Source organism: Anser brachyrhynchus, assembly GCF_964034855.1.
Source record: "Anser brachyrhynchus genome assembly, chromosome: 6".
NCBI classification, from domain to species: Eukaryota; Metazoa; Chordata; class Aves; order Anseriformes; family Anatidae; genus Anser; species Anser brachyrhynchus.
In genome coordinates this window covers 16,454,387-16,474,450 of record NC_137700.1, presented here as the reverse complement: position 1 = coordinate 16,474,450, position 20,064 = coordinate 16,454,387, and the positions used below count along the sequence as shown (strand labels likewise).

The window sequence follows — 20,064 nt, the reverse complement described above, 5'->3', positions numbered from 1 at the left end:
TACTTTCAAATGCTCCGCCTTTTGAAAATAAGGTTGAGCTCAAGTTCACCTTTCCATTTAATTCTGTATTGGAAAATGCTAGGAACACTATGCACATTAACTTTAGTTTGGCTTTCTTGCACATGAATTACAGTCTGGCCTTTACCTATATGGTCACATTCAAGTTGTTCAGCAAGATCTGTACTCTTAGAAAGAAAAGGACATTCTTGAATTTTGAGACTGAATTCCAGAACTATTTTCTATTTCTGACTAGGTCTTTTTGGTGTTGTGTAAGGCTGTTGTACGTGAACAGATGAAATAACATAAGCTATGGAACTTTCCTTAATTTTCGTGTTCATACTCTATGTAATAGTAATAATATAAACGTTTTCCAATGTTTTCTAGGGAAAAGTAGTGTGTTTCTCTAAAGTAATCAGTCTGGGATGCTCAGAAGACAAACTTGATTTTGAATTAGTGCTCTGTTGAGTCTAGCCCAATGTTGGTGTAAGCCTGCTGGAAATTGTTTTGTCATCTGTGGCAATACCAAATTACCTGCAGTGGATGACTGCAGTCAAGCAAGTGTTAGTGTCTGTAATGGTTCAGACACCAGCACCAGTTTGACTGGTACAGTTGAGTTTGTCAGCCAGCCTAGTGCATGCTGGATAATGATACTTGGGCATCTCTGCATGACGATTTTCAACAGAGATGACTGGACTTCATAAAGCAGCTTGTTCTTTAATAACAGGCTTTGAGGTACAAATCTGTATTTCCAAAACAAAATAACTTAGCACACTTACTCAAGTCTGCAGACCCGTATGAAGTTTGCTTGTGCTAACTAACCAGGGCACCAGTAGCACAGCAGGTGTATGCACCAGAGCAACAGAAATGTAACCTAAGCAATGGGAATGAAGTGGTTCACAAATCAGAATTTCCAGTCTGCATAAAATTGTGCATTTCCATGATATTTTTCCTTTTGAAAGGCTAGGGATTTGACTGGTGTGGGGCTGTGTATTTTGGACTACAGGGTAGACATACCTCCCCCAGTACAAACTTGGATGTATTATGAAGTGTGTATGGGACTTACGGGCCCAGTGCTTAGAAGGCTTGAGCAATGACGTATGTGCGGTTTAATTGCTCACTAACTCATCTTCAGAAAATGTAACCCTGAAAGTCTACGCAGTTACACAAAACTTTATCGAATCCAACATATATATGCTTTATAGAATTGCCCTGGAATGGATGACAACAACTGTGTCTGCACCTACACTCCGCTCGAGTCTCTTCGTGTGTGAGCATGTCTATGCATTTTAAGACATACAGCAAGATCAGCTGAATGCTTTTTTCCCCCAGGTCCATTAACTCAGATGATGTGCTAATTAGGTCACTGGGAGAATCAAAGATAGAGAAACTGGACTGAGTGCTCACAAACCGGCTCCTACATGTAATTGCTGTATTTTAGTTTAATTTGTCTTAAGATGTTTTCTGATGTCTCTGAGAATGTCACCCGTAAAAAGGCAGACAGCATGTCAAGCAAGCAAGTCAGTGAACACATGAATATTTTCAGCTGCTTGAATGTATCGTTCAGTATTTATCACTACAGGAAAGAAGCATATGGCTTCTCTCTCACACGGCAGTTCCTTGGTTTATGCCTTACTGATTGGAGAGTAGCAAAAATATCCTGCAGGATCCCTCATGAAGAAAGGGCAGAGCACTGGAATGATCCACAGCGCTAACATTTCCTGCAGAATGATCCCTGCTCTTATCCCATAAAAAATCCCTGTGTGTTGGAAGAGAACAGACGTGCTGAAGGTGGAGATGAGTGACTGCAGAGTCCATCAGTTTGTTTTCTGCTTAAATGAAAGTGTTCTGTCATAACTGTGACCTCAGAAGTAGCAGTGTGACCTGACAAGCAAACATATTTAATCTGCTGTTTGGTGAGTGAATGTATTTTGTTCATAAAAGCATATGTAATTTGTGTGTGCACAGGTAAGATTGAGTGTATCTCTGTGTTGGTACAGTCTGAGAGGGGGATGATGGACTGTTGGAGCACTTCAGGGTATTGCTACTTGGCAGGAGCACACATACTCCAAGGCAAACAAATTTGCTCAATGTTTTTATGAGTCTCTGAGCTCAGCTGGTTCTGGCAGGGATGACTTGACTTAACCCGGAGAGGCAGCAGGGGAGAGCTCATTCTAACTTTCCCTTTATTTGGGTAGTGGAACATGAGTAACATCTTCCCAGACAGGAGGGAGCCGCCTTGGCCTCCTCATCATGCGCAGCGTGTCGTACCATGTCTCTCGTGTCCCTCCATAGCGTCTAGTGCAGCTCCCTTGTATGGCCTAACTGTAGTGCAAAATGTAATTGCCTTTGATGCAGCCATTTCAGCACAAGCACTTTGGACTCTGTGGAATAACAAATAGTAGTAAAGAACACAGTCTTGCAATAAATGTTAATCACACCCTGTAGGATTGCACTGAATTTGTCGTTATCAGATAGTAGATATTAAATGCACAAATTCTAACTTTACCAGAACCTTTGAGAGATTAGAGTTCTTTGCAAATAAGTAATTCTCCCTCTAAACATACAGGTTATTTCCCAATACAAATTCTTCATTATTCTGTGGTTAAAATTGAAAAGCCTCGTCGTTTACTTGAGTCAGAAATCCCCTTAGGAGAATACAGTCATTTACTCAGATGGGCAAAGTCTGGAAATTGTGGCTAAGGTTCTGTTGTTCGGTGAAACCAAACTGCCAGGAAGTCTGCAGGTGGGTGACCATTCAGACAGCTGCAGCTTGGCAGGTTTTACCATTCCTCCTTTTTGTCTGGCCTTTTGATCTTGATCATTGGGCTTTCTTCTGTACTCCTGAAGACAGAACTACTATTTGCACATAAATTACAGTCTGGCCTCTGCCTGTATGATCACATTTGAATTGTCTCGCTACCTCTCTCTTCTTTTGAAGTCTTCTGCAAATAGACCATACTGTCTTTGTATAGCATTCACTGGCTGATATGTTTATAGTGCCAACTAATGTTGCTCGGAGTTTATGAATCTACAATCTGTATTGTGCATGTGTCTATTACATGCAAAACTGAGCTAGAGGCTAAACTGATTCCCATCTCAGCCTTCCTCCTGAGCTAGCAGTAATTCTCTTGATGATACAAACAAAAAAATAATGAAATTTCTATGCCAATCTATTTGTCAACCATAAAAAGACAATATTTTACTCAAATTTTAAGAAGTGAACAGCAACATATTTCTGAATCCCAATATCTCCAGAATATAGGTAGATGTTTGCTTTGGAGTCCTCTATATTTATTGCCAGCTGAGAGCTGGCATGTGATATTTATGTTGGTTTGATCAACTTTTGGCAAAAGAGGGTGAAAACAAAACTGGATATAAAATAGGAAGCTTTTAAAGACAAAATTTTCTTTCCATAGTTAGGATATTGGAAAAATATAAATCCTTTAAACCACTAGACGTAAGAAAGGAAAAACTGATTTAAAGTCCTTTATTTTGAGAATAAAAAGATGTATTTTAACGACTTCAAAATATAATGTCCTTAAAAGTATACTTGCTCTTCAGTGGCATAGTCCAATGCTCGCTTCACATACGGGTGTAGCATTATTTTCATCAGGATGATGAGAGACCAGACACATCATGTGAAAGTGGTGACAAAATATACCAGGCACTGCAAATTTCAGTATGTTGAAGAGTGATGTTTTATAGCATTTCAAGCCTGATTGACTTTAACTTCATTACTGAAAATGAGGAGGTTGTGCTTGGAGCTTAGAAGCAAAAAAGATGCAGGTTTGAGCATCTTTGGCTTTGCCGCACCTGACTCGTCGTGTTCTGGTCTTGCCCAGAGCGTGTGGATGGGAAGCACATGAAAGGAAGTGGGGTTAGCCAATAGGGCCAAGCCAACATCACTGGTGAAATAAGTGTTTCCCCTTAAAGAGAAATTCCTTCCTTCTGGGAGTAAAAGAAAAGAGGTGAAGTTATTGTGAGTCTGCAATAGTTGCTCCCTTGGGCTCCCCCAGGAATAGGATGGCTTCATCTGTCTGGTTGGAAGATTAGCTCTGAAACAGGATCCTGGTTTTAGCTGGCCTTTATTTTCTTTATTTATTGATGTTACTCTGTTTTATGTGAAATCTTGTTTGTTTGTTTGTTTTCCCCCCCAGATGATTTCACAACCTTGCAAAAAGAGACTATCCCATAACACTGGTCAAACACCATCTTTAAAACAAATGGAAGTTTGTTAGTGACCTGAAATAAATTTAAAGTGCTTGCCTAGAAGAGATTTAGCAACAGCTGTTTAGCACTGAAGTTCATACAAACAATGCAAGAGATGACATTTTAAAGTTGGTCTCCGTCCAAAGCCTCCCTATTTTACAAACCGGTCTTCAGTCATGTTCTGTTATTAGTAATAACAAGAAAGCACTGCAGTATGTTTGCACAGGGAGTGAATTAGCAGAGAATTTGACCTTAACTTTACAGTTAGAAATGGAGAAGTTATGTTTATAAAATCCTTGTTTTCATTCTCCTTCTTGTGCATGTATAGGAAGGAGAGTAGGGATAAAAATGTAGTGTTTCTTTAAGCTCTGCTCTAATCAAGCTGTGATGCTTGTCAGTCTGATTTTGTGATAAAAAGCTGTGATTCCTCCGTTGCACACTTGAAATGCTAGCTGTAAAGTTAGCCTCAGCATTTAAAATCAAGAGCCAAGCATTTACAGATTCTGAAGTATATTTATAAAAGTAATTTAAGATTTTTTAGTTGCCCTCCACTTTTTTTTTTTTTTTTAGCATGCAAACTGAGTTTTTGATTGCCACAACAGCTAGAAGCATACCTTTTGTTCAGGTGCTGTCCTGCAAATAGAAAAACAAAAAAATGAATTTAGATCTGTACAGTCAGACCCGAATAGCTAGAAACAGGAGGAGAAAAATTGAACTTCTCCGTCTAGGGCAAGTTATAAATGCTAATTATTAAACTTAGTTTTTCTGTTTGCCCTTCTCTCACAAAACCTGTTTCTTTGTAGGGCAGAAGTCCCTAGAGACTGGCTGTAATATTCTGATCCCCAGATAATTTGTGCTGTGATATGAATTGATACATATACAAATACAGGAAAGAAAAGAGCAAATAGTCTGTGCAAGCAGGTAGGAAGGCTGGGAAGAGATGAAGAAAAGATGCACTGCCAGCACTGTTGGTGAGAGAAGGGAAATTGTCACGTCTGTGGCTCCTGCCTGCTGCTGCCACCTGGGAAATGTGTCGATACCATGCAGCAACACAAGCTGCTGCAGGGAGGGGGACGCTGTACCTCTCTGTATCCCTGCTCTGCTTGCTGCTGGCGTCTGTGAGGTGCCATTGTCACAAACAGGAGTGCTTATAAGACGCTGTTGTCTGCACTGCCTTCTCTGCTTCCTCCCAAGCAAAAACAACAACAAAAAAATAATAATAATCCGAGTTCTGATATGTATCAGTGAGAATGGATTTTGTTTGTTTTGTGCTGCTCTAAGATTTCAGAATGATCCAAGAGTGTATTTACTGGCTTTGAGAGGTGTTGTTTGAGGGGGAATTCCACTGCTGCCTCAAAACCAGCCGTTTACTGTATCCTGAGTTGACCCTCAGTGAATATATTACATCAGGTCTGAAACATTTTGCTGCAGGAGGGCAGCAGCCTATTCCTTTCATAGGAATGGTTTCGTCTATTGCTTGTGGTTTGCTTAATAGCCTTTTGCTACTTGAACTGTCCTTTCTACTAGATTATTTTTTCATAGCTTCCCCTGGGGTCTGGCCACGAGCTGAGCATGTAAGAGACCACCAAACAAGAAGAAAAAACATCCAGAGATCTTAGCTGAGCAGCCCTATTTAAGTAATAAAAACAACATTGTGTTTGATGAGCCAATTACATAGAACAGGCATTTAAAGGACAGAATGCCGAATACTTGTTTGTAAACCTAAGACTGTATTAGCAGCAGTGTTACAGTTACAAAAGAACATGATCCTTTTCTGAGCCTCACGGACTACCTGCATCGCCGTATTAATTCAAAGCACTGCTGGATGGGCTTTGTGAGTGCTGTAGGGCTAATCCCTATGGTTCCTTGATTATGAGCATGTGCAGAGCAGCCGAAGGTACAGTCGTGCATGTAGAGCTAACACACAGAGACTTGCCTTGCAATGCCATGTTTGTGCATGTGTTCTTACAACTGAGAAGGATACAGGGAGCCTGCCTGCTTTGCTGACTTGTCTGATGTTTTCTTGTTTCTGTTTCAGCATTCAGGATAATTCCTTCAACACCACAGCTTTAGCAGAGTAAGTGAACACTTTAAAGATGTGCCTTATTTTTAAATAAGAATGCTGAGTTTAGCTACTGTAGAGAATAATTGTAAGTACTATGTGAGAAGTCCCAAGCTTTCTGTCATATGTTTTAATTCAGTTTTCTGTAATCTAATTTTATTATTGAGAATACGGGAAGTGTTGCATAAAACAGCTGCTTTTACTATTTTTTTGACCATTTAGCAATGAAATACCTTTCTAGGAGGATATAAATATGATGCACATCACACATGTTTAAGTGCATGACTTCAGTGTAGGATAAATCTCCTGTGAATATATTGCTCGTTTCTGGTACTGATGATCTTAACAAACTCAAGTATGTCTGAACACATGCTCTGTACTTCCTGCATACATTAGTAAGAAAAAGAATTCTTTGCAAATATTTTGAAAAAATAATCATACATTATTTAGATGGACCAAGCACCAAATACATTGTTTCTTTGTAATCAATTCCATAAACTCATTGGAAGGGTTTTCATCTATATCATGATCATAAGGATATGTCTGTTGATTTTGTTGTTGTTTTAGAGAGACAACAAAACAGGACATTAGAAAGTTAGAAAGGTGAAGAGTTTAGGAAGGATTACAAATGAAATGGTCTTTTTTTTATTTCAGTCTAAAATGTTTCAGTTTACGTATTCTCTCTCTCATTATTTTGCACGCTTCTGATTGTTTCAAAAGCTTTTAGGGAAGACTCTTCAGCAGTAATGTGCCAAGCAGTTTCTCAGGAAGGAGATGATTTATAGATTTGTTTGTATATTAGGTGAGTTCTACACTGCTAAAACACTCATAGTTTAAAAAACCCTACCTGGACTGTGATGTGTTTGCCTAAGTGTTGTGGGGAGAGAATACACTCTGAAAAGCAGGCCAAGTTGTAATTTGGTCTGAGCCATCCCAACATATTGTCAAAATCACTATGGGAAAATATAAGCAATATTTCTTAGGGATACAAATAATTAATCTCTCCTACATTCCTGCCTTACTTTAGTTGATATTTTAAATTAGTCCCTCTTTCTGTGTGATTGTGGTAAATACGGAAAGATTTGACAGGAGGTAGTTAAATCAGTAAGTCATTTTAAATTATTTTTTTTTTGTGTACCTGTAAGTTAAGTGATTAATTGTGGTATGTGAAATTCTGGGATGCTCCTCCTTCACAGAAGAATAGCCAGATTTCAGATAGTACATTTTTCATATTTTTGTCTCCTTTCCTTTGCTCTGTCCCCTAAATACACCCATTGTTTCCATGTTCCCCTGGTGTGGCCTGGTGCCTGCCTCACTCTTGAGGTTTTCTAGAACCTGAAAGTGATAGCTTTGCTCTGTGGTGCTTTGTGTGACATTATGATAAGGGCTAGGATGGCAGAAAAGCTGACAGCAAAGCATCAGTACTGCCCTCGTAAAAGGGAGGAGGAGAGGGGTGCAGCCCGTGCTGTGTGGAGTGAGAGGCAGCAGCGTGGCAGAGCTGGGCTAGGAACTGCCTGCAGGCTGAATCTCCCTCATTTAAGCTGTTGTTGGTTTTGTTTCAGGGGCTTTGATTTTTAATCTTATTTTCCCAAACACAGAAGTAGTAACATGCTTTTAGAAAACAAAGCAAGCGAACATCATCATCTGAAAATCATTGTCCAAATGAACAAACCTGGTTTCCAGAGTTGGTTTCCCTAAATCCTGTTTTAAAGCCTCCCCAAAGAGCCTGTTTTGAGAACTGCTGAGGATACATAATTCTTACTGATTTCAGCACTAATTGTTTGTGCTAGCCATCTCTGAAAAGAGGTACTTCTGTTTAACAGAATAAAGAGGGAGCTTGCCGTGCAATTTAGACAACCCCATTGACATTTTGTCTTTACTTGTGGCAAAGAAAAAAATCAGGGCTTCCTGAATGACATAAAATCACTGAAACAATGCTTTCAGGAACATTTCTCCACATAAAGCAAGTGCCTGGGGCTGCTATGCTCCCAGCAAGCCATGCGTGCAGCCAGGTGGAGAAGCAGTTGATATGAACATCTTAAAGGTCAAATCTGCAAAAGGAAGCAGTTTTCCAGCTGTACTGAAATGGCTCCTATGGAAAGGTGAAAATGGAAAAATAAAAAGCCAGTCCCACTAAAACAGAGTTCTCTGGAAGAAATGTACAGAGGCATTGCTATAGAGAGTCAGAGCAGCAGTCTGTCTAGACTGGGATCCCATCCCATATGTCAAAAGGCATATTTCATGCCCATTCTAAGCTTCAACCCATATGAATTTATGACTTAAAGCTGTTCTGGTGTATACTCTGATTTTTTAGGAAAGAGTTTGATGCTGCTGCAGTTTTTCTGTTGGTCGGAACTCTCCCTACTGCATGGCCACAAGCTTTCACAAGACTTACCAAATTCTTGAGTATCCCTCTAGCTGTTAAATGCAGCTGAAGTTGGGCAATGAGATTTACAAGTGGGAAGAGATGAGTGTGAGCATCTGTGTGTTTGTACGTACAGACAAGTGGCATGAACACATAAGCTGCATTTCTGAAAGAAACCAATGTAAAAACACTGTGCTTTCATGGTGGATATTTTCATTATATCGTGAATTCATCTTTTAAAAGTTCTGCTATGATCTTAGCCTCAAGCAGCATCTTGTGCGAGTGTGTTTCCTTGGTTAATGTTTATTCCTGCAGAGAGAAAAAAGTCTATTCACCCTTTCAGATTTTGTGCTTCTGAACTGCCTCATAGTCTTTTTCATTGCATGATGGTCACTGTCTTCTATGATTCACCATTGCTTATCTTTCATATCTACTGCTATCTTGTTACTTAAATACAGCTTATTGTGCTCACAGAGTATTTATAACCTGTCTTGATTTATAACTTTAACCCGTTACTGCATGCCGAGTTAGGCTTTGCGCTTCTCCAGATCACCCTTATTACAGCCAGATGAGGGAAGGTGATCGCCGAGGGCACTTCCCCTGGTTAAGGTGTGTGCACCCAAATACGCACACATAGCCGTGGCTGATGGACCTGTGCTCAGTCACCCACTGTACTTCCAGAGAATGTTCCCAGTTGCCAAAATGGCCTTCTGTGAGTGAAGACTTCTGAGTGTGCTGACTGGTGACAGGAGGGGGTGAGTGAAGCTGGTGTTGGAAGTGCTCCCTCCCACCTTCTCTTGTGTCACACGTGGGAGGGAGAGTGGGCCCCATTGGGGGTCCCTGGCCTTTGTTGCCTGTGGCTTAGTACACGGTGCATGGCACACCTGGTGGCATAATCACCCTGCTCTTGGGTCTGTGCTGGGAGTTCTGTCCATCCAGCTGTCCTTGGCACTGTCTCCTCACTGTGCACTTCCTGTCTATATTTTCTCCTTGCCGAAAGTTTCCATCCAGGTGCCTGGCTCCTTTTCTACTGGGCTTCCCTCTTCATACTAGAGAATATTCATATTCCCCATTACATCCTGTCCTCACGTCTTGCTCATCTCAGAGACCCATAAGGTCATTTGTGAGTGATCAGAGGAGAAGGTGTGACAGACATCCAGAGGCAAAGAAAGCTGAATTTCTACAGTGAATTTATTCACTGTGTGCATCAAGCTCTGTCTTCCATCTGTCAGCCCGGTTTGCCTTGCAGGGAGAACTGCACCCATTGCAGGAATATTATGTGACTAGGGGGAACCTGCAATTGTAGGTATACATTCCAGTTGCATGCAGCGAATGCTTTCACACAAATGCTGATGTGTTCAGGAAGTATAAACACTTGGTATCCCTTTAAATAATTTCTGCAGCAGTCTGGCTTTTGGTAAAGATACTGGCAGAAGACTGGTGGGAAAGTGGAATATATTAAAATCCTTGCCGTCAAATTGCAATGCAGAGCTATGAATTTATCACTTGATGTGCTCTGTCCTAAGCCGGGCAGCTCTTCTAAAAATTTGACAAGTCAGCGGAAGTACAGGCTGCTTCCCACATAATGAAGAGATTCCTCTGCCAGCAAACTTCAAGTGCTCCAGGCCTACTTAGTGTCTGTGCCCTGTGAGTATGAACTGAGGGTGAGGAGAGGGCCCTGACTCTTTCCCAGAAATCATACCCAGGAAGGGTATGTACATATTTGTTGGGAGTGTATGTGTATATATGTTTGTTTGGTTGAAGAAAAATTGATCTTGGGCTTTGCAGCAGTATCATTCTGCAAAATTAAGCAACACTGCACAGTATTCAACACAGTGTTCAACACTGGCGTTTTGCATATTTATCCAGACTTTTCTTTTTGATTATGTAGTCCTATGATAATTTTGCTGTTTTTTACACAGTGGGATTGAATTGATTATGATTCTTCATGGATTTAAAAAAATTCTGATAGTTCACTTTTGACTAATGGTCACTTTGTAATTTATTTGGGGATTCCTTTCCCTGCTGCTGAAAGAATGACTACTGTACTGTTGTTAATATTTTTGTGAGTCTAAGAGAAAAAAAAGCCTTAGCTAATTGTTGTTTCTAATTCTTTTTTGAATGTGAAGTATATTATATAAGCAATCAAAACTCAGGATTTCATGTAAAATTTTTCTGTAATTTTTATGGTAACATCTGAAGTCTTTGTTGTCATTATTTCCAGCTGGCTGAGAAAGATATGCCGAATTGTGTACATTTAACATTTCAAATACTCTTCTTCCTCTGAGATGTAGACTATCACTGAGAAGCTATGACATTAAACGATTCAGCTAAGGTGTGAAAATGTGAAATGTGTTTATGGATATTTTGAGCTGCACTGTCATGTTATTAAAAGCTAAATTTTTGCAGCAGCAGCAATTATTTATCAACAATTATTTTCTATCTATTTTCAAGGTGTGACAGGAATTCAGACTCTGTACATGAAAATCAAGTGGCCAGTTGCAGCACCAGGTATGCTACTGCAAATTTTGTCTGAAATCCATTGGCAACAAGTAAAGTTGTCAGAGTACTTCTGTTAAACCATTAGAAAGAAACCTTTATTGTCAAAAGAATGTAAAATTTCTGAGGTTTTGCCTGCTGTAGCTATTACCATTTCTGGGAAGTGTGTGTTAGTATTATATATATGTAAACAATAGGAGGATTAAATGTCGTTCTATAAGAAAATATGTTATGGTCTGTGTTTTTAGCTCCAAATCATATTACTTTCATTCATATGGAGCTCTGAAACTAATACACTGTATTTTACTGTACAGCAGCTGGTACAAAGCAGTAGTAAGTGAAGTTTTGTAACTGTGCAAGGATATGCACATTGAAGAATCTCTGTGGAAAAAAATGAAGCTGACAACCGAAGTTCCACCTGCAAACTAGGCAATAGCCAGGGATTTCAGAGCAGTAGTACCAGTCTGCTCATCCTACAAACTAAGTAGGCAGTCCCACATCCTGCATTTGGGTTGTTCCCAGTGGAAGGCATTAGAGAGGTCTAAGGTGGGATCGGTTGGATGTGGATAAGGCTAACAAGGTCTCCTTAGGATAGGTTGCACCTTGTAAACTAGGCAAAGATTGAAAACATCTGTTCAAGATTCAGTGGTTATCAGAGCATACATGAACAACCGCATCTGTTTAAACCAGCGAATATGGTGTTATAAAGGGGAATCTTTCTCCAAACTGGTGGCATTTGATACTTATCCCATCCACCCAAACATCCCTCAGGTTTTTCAAACCCTACTTCGTGTGCCTACCTTCCTTGCTCTGCACAAAAGCCCTCAAAAAGATGAGGAAAGGCTGTCAGAAGGGAGGTGTGACTATAGGGAGGAATTACTCTGTGTGAAAACATTTCTGTGAGATTATAAACTAGTGTAAAGCATTGGACAGGGAGAGGCCTGCTGCATGAAAAAGACAGTTCCAGGTTTTATTTGGGGAATATGAAATGTAGAGCTGAGGCCAAAGAGTGCCTCTAAAACTAGTCTCATTAAATGTCTCCACAAACGAATATGTAATAATACTAACTGTAGTTTAGCTTGTGATTTCTGAATAAACAGTAGCCTCTTACAGTCATTTTACTAATATATGCAATGTTTGTTTGGTGGGTAGGCAACAAACATTTAACATTAAAATTAAAACACCATGAATAGCTGAGATCTTGTTGATGTTCTTCATAATGTTTTGACAGGTGTCTGAAGTCCTGTCTGATGCATTTCATTTTTGTTTTTCTTACAGAGATGATGATAACAAAGAAAATTATCTGGACAACGCTGCTGTCTTAGGAGAAAGGCAGCTGCCTTTGCAAGACAACCAGCAGCATAAGGAGCAGGCAGTAACTGACTATGCTCTAAAGCCTGACATGGGCAACTTAAAGCTAAGAAAGCCTAAGCCCTTGGCAAAGCTAGAAAATGGAAAAAGCCATGAGGAAAGTCAGGTAAAAACTGAACTTACCAAGAGTGGGTTTACGGCACAGTGTCTGAGCAAACACACCTTTTGAAATGCAAAGTGGGACTCTGGTAATCTATGATGTAGCTATAACCCCACAGTAATCTACCCCAGTTTTCAGGGACCTGGAGTCCTGGAACCCTCCTGTAATGACAAGTAATTTCTTTGAGGCACGGAATTGCAGGGAGGGCTGTCTTGCGACTGTTGTCAGAAGTAAGTGGAGAGCATATCTGAAGATACACAAATCTCTCTCTTCAGATTTCCTGTGACTACTTGATAAGATTTTTCTGTTTTATATGACTGAGGATGTCTTGTACTGGTATTTTGGCTGCCCGTGGAAAGATTTTGTATATCCCCTTTATCTTACTTTCTGTTTTTCTCATCTTTAAGTAATAAATTTATTCCAAAAGTCTCTGCAGAGACTAGTACCAGTGCTCTGCCCACTGGCTTACTTGCATTGAGCTGAGGCGAGCAGAACTGTAACTTTCCTAAAGGCTATTTAAAAGACTAGAAATGAAGAAGCTTCTGCTGCTGACAGTGCAGGTACCTAGCTACATAGGCTCTAGGCTTACCATGCCCCCAGCACCTGCTGGAAGTGCCTCTGTTCTCCCCCAGTGCTTCCCAAGTCATATCTTGTGTGCAATGTAAGGGATAGAGCTCTTGTCCAGGTTTAACTCAGCTAGAAATATTCTCTTAACTAAGACTGTTAATGTTCACTTTGGTAGATTGGCAGCCCACACTAGGGAAAAGGCCCATGAAATGTCTGTATTTCATCTTTTATGTATAGCGTATTTGCCTTTTGTATTTTCTGTTTCTCCTCTGTTCTTGTTTGTCGATAGAAATTTGCAGTGTGCTTTCTGAAGTGCTTTGAACCATTCATAGCCCAGGAGTGGTTTTGGTCCATTTTTTGGGTATTCATTATTTTGGATGGCATCTGTTACCTTCAAAATCAGGAATTTCTTTTTGTATCATGGAACAAAAAGCAAAAGCAAATAGCATCCTAGTGGTATTATCACAGTCTCTTTCAGGATATCAACATTAGCTCTTGCCCTAATCTTTTTGCATGCTTTTCCTGAAGTTTATCCCTCAGATGAAGTAATAACTTCTTTTTTTTTTTGGTAACTGTATTGTGTTACTAGGAAATACTGTGTAGGCTGCAGGTAGGTGAGGTGTGCGGGTTTACTGGCAGATAAAAAATAAGATTGGAAATTTTTCCCTATGAAGAGCAAGTGGAGGCAAATCAGGAAGAGGAGTCATGAGAAAGTCATAAAAACAGCAAGATCTGTCTCATAGATAATCTCTTGCTCTTTCAGCTGCCTGTGAGTCTTGTCTGCCCTCTCCCTGTGTACATCATGCCTGTATCTCTCACTTGATGAAAGCTAATGTAGCACAGATTTGCTGCTCCATGGTATTTTATGTGGCCTGAAGGAGTTAAAAGAAAATGTTGATATTCTTTCATGGGAAACTTTTTGAGCATATAATTAGACTGCCATAAAATACCAGTGCAACTCAGATATGCAGTCTCTGGAAGGAAAAACAGTGTCAGGCAGATAATTTTCACATGACTCAAGGGCTTGAATTAGGAAAAACAAAAGTGGTCCTGTGCCCTCCTCCACCTCCCAATTGCTCCCATCTTTGTCATACTGGAAGAGGTGAGATGTGTAGGCACTATTTTATCCCACCTTTGATTTGCTGGGACTACTTGAGAGACAGGAACTAATGTAGAGCTTTGAATGCAATATAAAACAAGAACACAAAGCAAACATCATAACAGGAACTCCGCAAATTCATAGAGGGAATTGTATCCTAGTACTGTGAAAGACTTTTCAATGAATATCCTTATATCTATGCTGAGTTCAGTGGTGTTTGCAGTGTGGGAAAATGTTTACCCCTTGGAATAGTTTACACAGGGAAGCTATTCAGGAGAAGGCATCTACCGAGCCCCTCATATGACATAGCCTTCATTCTCATTAGTAGGGATGTGCACACTCCTTGATCCCGAGTGCTTGCCTTGCTGCATCTTCAACTACCTGAAAAGCTTTTGTTCTTGAAGAAGCAAGCGCTTGGTTCATGGCTTTGTTTAAGGTGCCTGTGAAAAACAAGACTGCTTGCAGAAGTGCTCTGCAGAGTGTTTGTATGTGAGGGATTCTCATTGAGATCCTTGGTGTGTTGTGACCTTCAAAAAACTGCTGCAGCTGTCTGTGTTAGCAGCCCGAATCATAAGCTGGTTGCATCTGCTTCTCTCCATTTTGAAGCTGAAAGTGAGGTGCTGCTGTGTTTTTTTCTAGTAGCTCTTGGTTTTGTGCATATGGCAGGTTGTTGTTACCTGGGGAAGTGGGCCAGACTGATGCTTTGAAACACTGTGCAACTGCATATACCTTCCTTTTGTGAAACAGCTTGCCACCAAGCCATTCAGTGAGATAAATGATGTACTTAAAAGCAGCTGATGTCAAGCTGACAAACAGTAATATCTGAGTACTAGCATTGTAAAAGAAAAGTATGATGTGCTGCAAATGGTGATTAAATTGTTCATCCTCGTTTTCTTGAGTTTATTGATACTGTACTTTTCCAACAGCCTCAATTCCCCAACCTGAGTTCTCTGTGGCATAAAAAAAAGAGACTGTGACAATACTGCAGTGACAGTGTCTCTTTTACAGATGTTGTTCTGATAAGTCAAGAATGCTTGCTACTCACATGTATGTGTTATAAGCCTGTGAGCTGTATTTTTAGAAACTAGTCCCTTTAAAATTGGAACAGGCTTTTGGTAAATAAGTTTGCTGCATGTGTTGGAAGGATTAAAGTCTGTTTGGATGGAAACGATTTTGTGTGCCTTTCTGCTAGCGAGAATCCAGGGGATTTCCGCTGTAGAAAGGTCACTGAGAGGGAGCAGGTCTCTGTGCTCAAGTAGGGGAAAGATGGCCATCTTGGGGATTTTGAGCTTCGTGAGGCTCGGAAGTGTGTGTGTCTGCTGAAGTGTGATTTCTGTGCCTCTGATTTTTATGACACAAGTGTAGTACATGTGGTCGTGTCTTGATGAAGAAAAGGTTCTTGAATTTCCAGTGATGATTAACAGGACCAAGTCTAATAAAAGCGCAGTACCAAATGACGTCAGTTGACAAAACATCAACTGATAAAAACTCACTACAGCAAAGCTGTTTCTTGGATATTGCATGTGGTTATTTCTTTGGAGGCAGGAAGTGGGTATGGAGGCAGAAACTGAGTGTGGAGGTTGGAGCTGGGCATGGGGGCATCTGTAGATTTTCCAAAGTATGGAAACAGGGGCAGGCTGCTGGAATGTGGCTACAACTTTGTATTAGAGCTACCTGGGTTCACCATTCCACTGGTTTCATGAGCTCTGTTTAGTAATTCTGCAATATTTATCTCTAGAAAATCAAATTAATTAGGATTTTTGGGGCTTCAAGAGATAAGGAAGCATATGCTTAGAAAATAGTTCAGGCGTTTGGTGTGAGAACAGATGGTGAGGAATGGAAAGTCTGCTCTTCTTGCCTAATCGTTTCTCTGGTCACTCACCATTAGTACACAGTCATGAATATAGATTATTAAATTAATTCATCCTCTGAATCCTCATTGATATTGAGATATTTTTATATAATGACACTAAACGTACTAGCTAATTGGTATAACAAGTATAAGTTCAGTTTTTAAGTCATATTATTAAAGTAAATGACTATTAAATTAAAATGGTGGCTTAACAATAGATACCCAGAGATGGGAATGCTGAAAACTGCTGTGTGAAATTTTGTATTTTGAGTATAAACTTAAGTTATCAGCCTACATTAATTTCAGAGGACTTCCAGTATTAAAGTTGTGGTTTTAAATACACAGAAAACAAACAAACAAACAAAAAACAAACAGAGCCAATGTAAAGACAGTAGCCACACGAGCACATGAACATATCAGGTTCCACTTTGTTTTTTACATATACTCTGTTTATGTTCAAATTATACCTCCTGTCATGGATTAAATCTGTTCAGTTCACTGTCCATTAAATAAATCTGCTGCTTTTCCTGTGTAGACTGATGATTTCAGGTGGGGGAGTAGGCACTTCTGCTCAGGACTTTAGTCCTGGCTATTTTCTGCATTGACACAGCACCATGAGGTATACCAGAGCTCTGGTCCCAAGTGCTGGTAAAGTATTCCCAGGGGCAGGAATCACAGTCAGGAATTTGCATTTGAAGAGATCTAGAAGTGTTTGTGTGTTGGGTAGGGCATGTTAAGGTTGCAAGGCACTTTTGGGGGTTCAAGAGCAGATAAGCTGCTGTGTAAACACAGCACAAGTTTGTATGTCTGTACCATCATTCAGATGCTGTGACAGAGATGGTTTATGATATGCTGTGATTGGAGGAAAACATTAAAAAAAAAATTAGCCTGTGAAACAGAAACTGATTTATCTCAACATGTGTACGATGGTTGTTTTTGGCTGCTTCCAAACCCATGTATTATTTTGTGTATAAAGCAAAACTCACAGCAGTGATTACACAGCACTGAGTCTACTCAGTATTGCCTGGAGATTTCCCTATTCACAAACTGCTTACAAGATGCAGCCTGACTAGAGAAGCCTCAATCCGTAGTGAAGAAGAAAGAAAATCATAGAATGGTTTGGGTTGGAAGGGAAAGCCCATCCCGTTCCAGCCCCCTGCCATGGGCAGGGACACCACCCACCAGCCCAAGTTGCCCAAAGCCCCATGCAGCCTGGCCTTGACCACTTCTAGGGATGGGGTGTTCATGTCTCTGGGCAACCCGTGCCAGTGCCTCACCACCCTGATAGTAAAGAATTTCTTCCTTATATCTAATCTAAATCTACCCATTTTTAGTTTAAAACCATTACTCCTTCTCCTATCAAAATAAATAAAAAATAAAATAGAAGACAGCTCTATGCTGTTTGTTTCATCTGACACAGCAGAAAGAGATTTTGTTGCTCTTAAGAAACAGTTGTCCCATCAAGGGTGATTCCCTAGGGTTTCTCTATAACATCATAACAACTTAACTTACAAACAAAACAAGTAAACAACCAAAACCCACCACCACCACAAAAATAATAATAATTAAAAATACAACCACCCCATGTATTATGGTCCTCAACTTTCTCTTTCACCTAAGAGAAAGCATCTTGAATTGTCATTTTCTTTCTGCTGATAGTTGAGAGTGGAAAAGTGGCAAAAAAAAAAAAAAAAAGTGGCTTCTGCTGAAGCAAGTTTACCACTTGTACTTTATCAAATGCAGGTTTGGTTTAGCACTTTTAACTGGACTGGGTTTTTGGAATTTAATAATTTAAACAGTCCAACACTGAGAAGATTTCAGCCTCAAGATAAAATTGCTAAACTTGAAAGGCCGTTGTTTTGATCATTTACATAGCACCCAAAGTTTTATTTTTGCCTGTATTAACAGCTGTTGTCATCAACTTTTGAATTTAAGCGCATCTAAGCACAAATATTTACACTTCTGTGAAAGCAGTACACAGGCATATTTTTACAGATCTCATAGACCAAGTAGAAATTAATATTCCCTTATTCAACAAGTATCCTGGTACTTTATAAGAGGACTTAGATTAAAATAAATTGTAAGAGTATAGTTAAAATATCATCATAAGAAGGAAGTAAAATGCCAATTATTGGACTTTTTATTTATTTATTTTTTACCAGGTCTTTTTACAAGTTCCTTTAGTCCTTCAACATTAATTTTGAGAGGCAAGCACTGAATATTTCTCCTGAGAGGAAATCATTTAGGCAACTTTCTTAAATTTTATAACTTTTAGTAGAGTTTGCAATTTTATAAAAGAATAATTTACTTTTGTTTAAATAGTGTATCTGTAAGCAAGATTCATTCATAATATGTAAAGATAGAACAGGCTAAGAAGGAAGTGAAAAGCAGCCATGGTTTTTGTAAATGTAGAATGACTTCAGCACTCCAAATTCCCATCCGAGCAGTCCTATCCAATCTTCTGACTTTCAAGCTTGCATTTTAGCTTTGAGACTGGAGCAAACTCAGGAACATTGTTTTACCAGAGGAAGTGAATGTGTTGTTTTGCAAAACACATTGCATTTTAATTTTGTAAATGAGTAGAATAAAATATTGGCTGATAAAAGCTAATAAAGAAAGTAAAACAAACAAACAAACAAAAAACAACAACAACGAAAAAAACCAAAAAAACAACTTTGATTTGAAAAAACCTTCATTAACTTACCCCTTGGCAATGCAATGGAAATATTATAACCCATTTTATAGGTAAGGAAATTAAGACGTGCTAAATAAATTGTCACAGCCATACAACTGGTTTCTGAAAGCTTGAAGTCAAGTGTATTCCTTTCTAATTCCTTGTTCTGGCTTTGATTTTTTGGACAAAATGGCCTTTTTTATTTCCTTTGTGGCTAGGTGTCTGATGTGACTGGTTTTTTTTGTTTGTTTGTTTGTTTTAATTTTGCTCACTGATTTTCACTCCTCTGCAGAAATACTCTATTCATTAAGCTATGAATATGCTGGGGAAGGGAAAGAGCAATAGGAACAAGAAGCTGGGTAAACTTTACAAATTATATTTAAGTGAACTGAATTTGCTTTTGTCAGCCAAAATTTTTCTGATTATGCCCAAGCAATGAAATATTACTGACATGTGAATAAATAATTTCAATTTAAATGTAAATGTATATATAAAGCAAAAAATATTGAACTCTGCATACAGCACCTTTTAGCTCAGATGCTTACGTATGTTATCTAACTAATAAACATCAAATGGGTTACAGTAGCTTCTTGTCTGCATTGGTTTCAAAAAGCATTTTACAGTGAATGACGATGCTGCTTTGTTTAAAACCTTTTCTACTCTGTGTTTTCCAATTGTTTCCAGATTGTCACCAAAAAATAACAGTGAACCACAAATCAGCATCCAGTTCCATAAGCTTTTTCTTCCTTAAAGCAAAATATTCAGCTGAGTTTGATCAGTACTGACAGGACATTCAACATTTTTGTTGCTTTCTGCAGGAGCTGGAGAGCTCATTGCCAGGCCTCTCAGACTGGCAGGAGAAGGAAGGATCCTCAGCTAATGACTATGCACAGAACGTGTCCTTCAGATGCCAGGAAGAAGTCGTGAGGTTTCAGCCAAGGTAAGCTTTTGGATAAGACAGTGCATTTCATTTCTGATCATTTCTAGGAAAGGCTAATTAAGTTGCTGCCTTTTGTATAAAATATTCAGACTCCTGGCTCCGAATTGGCAGTTGTATTCTGTATTTATGTGCCTAGAACTGTTTGGAGAAAATGAAAGGGATGAAGATAAGAATGCAAATTTCATCTTTCTTTAAACCCCTTTAATTTCAAACAGGAAAAACATCCTCAGATCAGAAATTTCAGTTCCTGTGTGCCAATGCCAAGTTTCAAAAATAGCTCAATACCCCCCCCCCAATGCTGACTTGCCTCAGTCTTTCTCAGAGCT

The 20,064-nt window shown here is 39.4% G+C and overlaps 1 protein-coding gene across 24 annotated transcripts in view; it reads left to right on the top strand.

The window, feature by feature from the left end:
- Nucleotides 1–20,064, top strand: part of FAM13C (family with sequence similarity 13 member C) — a 137,257-nt gene that overhangs the window by 75,208 nt on the left and 41,985 nt on the right. For 22 of the 24 annotated variants that reach the window (XM_080598570.1, XM_080598568.1, XM_080598569.1 and 19 more), the window contains 4 exons: nucleotides 6,248–6,286; nucleotides 11,091–11,147; nucleotides 12,414–12,612; nucleotides 19,617–19,738. In XM_080598570.1, the coding sequence (XP_080454696.1) occupies nucleotides 6,248–6,286; nucleotides 11,091–11,147; nucleotides 12,414–12,612; nucleotides 19,617–19,738 (417 nt within the window). Of the gene's footprint in view, nucleotides 1–6,247; nucleotides 6,287–9,432; nucleotides 10,284–11,090; nucleotides 11,148–12,413; nucleotides 12,613–19,616; nucleotides 19,739–20,064 lie in introns of those variants that run through there. The other 2 variants (XM_080598566.1, XM_080598573.1) reach the window with 2 other exon arrangements.